The 5,159-nt window shown below is 36.1% G+C and overlaps 1 protein-coding gene across 2 annotated transcripts in view; it reads left to right on the forward strand.

The window, feature by feature from the left end:
* The first annotated feature begins 1,738 nt into the window (after positions 1-1,738).
* LOC106749090 (mitogen-activated protein kinase 1) overlaps positions 1,739-5,159 on the forward strand; it is a 6,201-nt gene continuing 2,780 nt past the window's right edge. The window contains exon 1 of one of the 2 annotated variants that reach the window (XM_014628181.1): positions 1,739-2,079. In XM_014628181.1, coding sequence (XP_014483667.1) covers positions 1,952-2,079 — 128 coding nt within the window. In that variant the 5' untranslated portion in view covers positions 1,739-1,951. The other variant, XM_014628182.1, reaches the window with a different exon arrangement.

Raw genomic sequence — 5,159 nt, forward strand, 5'->3', positions numbered from 1 at the left:
ATGATACAGACTAGCAGACGAGCTGACGAGTTGGGCGGCAATTGAACTTTCGTATAGGCCTTTCTCCTTCTAAGCAAACAACCAATGAGCGTTCAGTAAGAGAGAGATAGCTGTCACCTCTAATCTACCTTTCTCTCTCGCACCCTGACCACACTTTTATCGAGACGTGCTACCTCCAGTAGTATATGCTCTAAGACTCGACCTGACTCGGGCGGCGTTCCAGTAATTTTTGCAGTATTGCAATCTATAGTTTAAGTTATGTACACTATAGTTTGTAATACTGTAGTGATCAGCAGAACACCGTTCGAGCCCGGTCGAATCAACAAAACGAAAACGCCATAAAGCCCGTGTCAGACTATGGACTGAAAATTGAGATTGAATTGAAATTTGACCAATCAGTGTAGAATTCGCTAAACTTCACTAAACTTGAGTTTAGTTAACTTTATTAATTGGCTAAATTCACATCAATCTCAATTTCCAATCCGTGGATCTGATACGGGCTGAAGACTTTTGTATAGATTTAAAGCAATATTTTTAAATATTTCGTGCACGACGCTCGTCCGTCATCGTTTATTCATTTTACTCACTAGAAATTACACTAAGAGTACGTTCGCGGAGACGCTATTTAGCGTTACCGCGTCACTCTATTACTCTTTACTAGTGTTTGCCTTAGATGACTTCAGATTCAACTAGATGAAGATAAGTTAAAAATCTGAAATTTTTATCTTAGATGAGATGATGATTTTTTGCTTTTAATTTATCTAGATGGATGATAAGTAGCGCTACTTATCTAGATAATTTTTTTAGATGATATTGTTTTCATGAAAAATTTTATCAAAATTAATAAATATCGATCTACAATAAGTATTTTAAGCCTTCAGAAATTGATTAATCATAGTTAATTATTCTGTTCACATTTGACTGTAATTAGTTAATTTGTAGTTACAGGCTTAAAGCTTAAAGCACTTATTGTTCTAGGACTAATAAAAATTACATAGATTATAAAATTGCATAACGGTTAAGTAATTCATCATAATCGCTCTAAATTTAAGAATCTATTAAAAATGACCAACAAACATTGCTCACTAATCGCTGTGTTTTTTGAACGTAGTCATTATTTCAGTCTTCTATAAGGCCTAGGCTTAATCTGGGCTTAATCAGACTACTGACTGTGAAGGCCGATCTAAAGTCAACGGCACACGATGCTTGTTTTCGTGCTGAATTGTTTGCTGGATGAAAATACTGCTACTACTGTTTTTATTGGTGTATTGTTATCCATTTTTGGAAATGTACCAATCAAAATGCAATATTTCTATTCGGCAAGCAATCCAGCACGAAACAAGCATCGCCGCTGACTCAACTGGCAATTACAACTGTCGATTCTTGATCAAGATAAAGATGGTTTATTTATTCATCTGGATGATTATTTAAATAATTTTATCTAGATACCGGCAAACACTGCTCTTTACATTCACAATAGGAGAGAATGAGGTTGCCTTCCCATATGGCGTATTGCGTAATTTGCGTCAGCCAATAAAATCGTCTCAATTACCAAATTATCAATTATCACGGTGGATTTGATTGGCTGACGCAAGTTACGCCACATGGGGAAGCAGCCTGACGCAGTATCGTTAAATAGCGTCACCCCGCATCCTGAAGCGTTCGAAAACATTCAGCAACGAGAGTACCGCCGCTACTTTCTTCCCGAAATCACGAGAACACACCACGAGTGAGGTTTCCAAACGCAGCCAAAAATGGACCGCGTTCCATATTTTGCGAAGCGTCTGTAGTCCTAAGTGAACTACGTTCGTATCTGAGCGACGTCGCGACCATTGCGGTGACGATAATCTATCTAGTGGCGCGTCAATAGCGTATATCATTCCTTATCGCTTTTGTACGCGTAGTACTCAGAAACACTGCGGCACACAGAGCCACTGTGAGTAGTGTCAAAATGGCGGCGTGCGAAGGTTCTGCGAGTGCAAATCCGAATTGCGAGGTGGTGCGCGGACAAACATTCGAGGTCGGTCCGCGCTACACAAATCTGTCATACATGGGCGAAGGCGCCTACGGCATGGTCGTGTAAGTGTTCACCGGGTTCGCTTCGTGTCAGAGTAAACTGACTACCGAAAATCGCGTATCGCGCCGTCTGACAGGCTGACAGGCGACGTCGGGATAAACATTAGCAGGAGCGATACGATACTACGCGATCAAGTCCGATGCTGAGCGCGTCGCATGTATAGCGTATCGTATATGCTTTCTATATAATTATTACGTGTATCGCAACGCGGCTAACCAAGTTTTTTCATGAGCATGGGTTATGGTAGCGGTGTGTGACGAGCGAAATTTATGCGCCATTTATATATCGCACGTCGCGCACACGTTTCGCCGCCACTTTTAAACGCACGTCACGCCCCTCGTCCTTTTTTTCTCTCTCATATCCTCTCCTCACTTTTTTTATATTTGTAATTTTTCCCTCTTCTATTTTTTAGTGCCGTTGTATTCGTTCACGCGTTACACCAATAAGGTGAAATCGTATTTCACGATGTAATCTTATCGTTCTTATCATTGTACCACTCATAAGATTATGTAGCGTGTTTCCGAGAATTATGTTGACGCGTACCACGCGCGCGTATAATGCGTTTTTTATGTTAAATTGTTCTCGTGTCTGAGTTATTTTTATTATGATTAATATGTCAACTACATAATAAACACACATCTAGATTACGACTGATTTATTAAGATTAAGCACTAAGGATAATGCGACGTTGGTTTAGTTTCTACCGAAATCTTAATTCACACCTGATACCAGCGTAGAACCAAATCAGTGGAAATGCAACTGTCCTCATTCTACTTCCACCTCAAGTCTAAGCGGTGACAAGCTTCATCTGAGTGGTTGACGCAAATTTCTGCTAATGGAAATGGCAGAGATACGTTGAAAGTAGTTTATGCCAACCTTTATTCTTCTTTACTTATAACAGTCACTGTTTTTAATCGTTGTAATAGAATAGAATAAATATGATACTTGTGATCATATGATAAATCATTTGACGTTGATAAATATATTAAAGCAGAAGAAGAAGTAGTAGTAATAGCAATTCAGTAGGTGGAGCAACTAATGCTCCTAAAGCTTAGTCTACAATGGACAGTAGGAGTATGTTTGTAAGAAGTAAGAATAAGAAATTGACCATAATCGAATATAAGGAGAATAATCGATTATGATTGGTTAATTTCTTACTTCTTATAAACATATTCCTATTGCCCATTGTAGACCACGTTTAAGGTTACTTAGGTCTAAAAATGCATTAAGTGAGGTCTACGATAAGAATTTATGGCATAAGATTTAAGAAATTGACCAATCATAATTGACATTTCTTCTATAGTTCGACTGTGATTGGTCAATTTTTTAAGGCTTAATACTTAAAGCATCTATTGCAGACCGGGATTTAGTCCTAGTCTACAATAGGTGTTTCAAGTCCTAAGCCTTAAAAAATTGATCGATCACAATTGGATTATAGGAGAATAATCAATTGTGGTTAGTCAATTTCTTAAGGCTTCATGCTTGAAACTCTATTGTAGACCTATAATATCCCGCTCTTTTTCTCAGCTTAGATCCTAAGCCCTGGCCTCCTATCAGAGGCCAAGTGTGCATCAGTTCATTTGGTCTTTTGAAGAAAGATTTGCTGAAGTTCTTCGGACCTTAGGAAAACCCAACCTCACAGTTTATATCTTTCACAAGCTAGAGCTGGGCAATGACATATATACACGCGGTATCGCTACAGCCGTAGTCGCATAGTCAACATACGTCGTCTTTTTTTATCTCTACTTTATGCAAGTGGGTTTTCAGAGTCCTGTTAATAATACAATTGTGACACCTCATAGCCTCGCCCTGCTCATTGACAGGGAGCTCTTCTGCTCAAAACAGAGGGGAAAATAAAAAAAAAATATAGACGCTAAAAGATTTCATCTTACAGAATTTTTCTCCAAATCTCTCAACATCATAAGCATTGTTTTTTACGTTATTTTTTTTTTACATTTTTAATATATTTTGCCAAAATATCACGTATGCTTGAATAATTGCTGAGGTGTAGTACGATTGATTATTTATGATTAATTATTTGTGTAATATATTTAATTAATGTACTAATACTAATTAAAGTAACTGTACTATTACTAATTAAAATAAGATTCGTTATTATTGATTAATCGCTGACTTATTTATCTTATTATATTCAACCAGGACATTAAATCTCCAACTTCTTGTTATTCTTTGTTACTCCTTGAATATCTCGTTATCCATTAGGTTTATACCAATGAATGGTGATACGTTTAAACGCAAAATTAAACATACTTTCTAATGATGGTACAAAAAATACAACATTCCATTTAAAGGAACGAATTTGAACTTGAAATCTCCCAAGCGCCTCTACTTATGAAAAAAATGTATACTCTATCTGATGACCCCCTCGCGAAATCATGCAACTTTTTTATACAATTTCTCGTACAACATATAATTTACAAGTTTTTTAAGGTGTTATATGTGTGTGTGTGTGTGTGTGTGTGTGTGTGTGTGTGTGTGTGTGTGTGTACAAGGTGAGGCACCTAATTTAACCACCTCAAAAAACTTGTAAATTATATATATATATATACATACGTATGTAGTAAATTCTATAAGTTTCCGGCTCAGGGTAAAAGAAAAATAGAAAGAAAAAACCGATGCTTGCTGTTTAGCTCTCCAAGAGCTAATAATTTTTTAACAAACAATGGCTAAAATCTTCTAGAAATTACTCATGAAGCTAATCTTTATAATATATGTCAAGGTTAAGATCATAGGTAGTTGATCCCTTTTTATAAAGATTTACCAATGATTATAATAAAACATTTCTTGAAAAGAAAATACTTAAACTTTTGCACACACTTATTTACTATGCTAAAGTCTGTCAAAATATTTTTGGTGCATACACATGTCTTTCTCTTGTATTTTATTATATTTTGTATCACAAAAGCGGAAAGTTATTTAATTAGCGTTAAGCGCATACAAGTTATTTAACTATTAAGAAAAAATAGGATATATGCACATATATTATAAAGATTAGCTTAGTTATTAAAAAAAAAGGCTATATGTATATATATATATATATACACACAGCATTTTCTTACAG

The sequence above is a fragment of the Dinoponera quadriceps genome, unplaced genomic scaffold, assembly GCF_001313825.1.
Source record: "Dinoponera quadriceps isolate SergipeBrazil2010 unplaced genomic scaffold, ASM131382v1 scaffold3214, whole genome shotgun sequence".
Classification (NCBI taxonomy): Eukaryota; Metazoa; Arthropoda; class Insecta; order Hymenoptera; family Formicidae; genus Dinoponera; species Dinoponera quadriceps.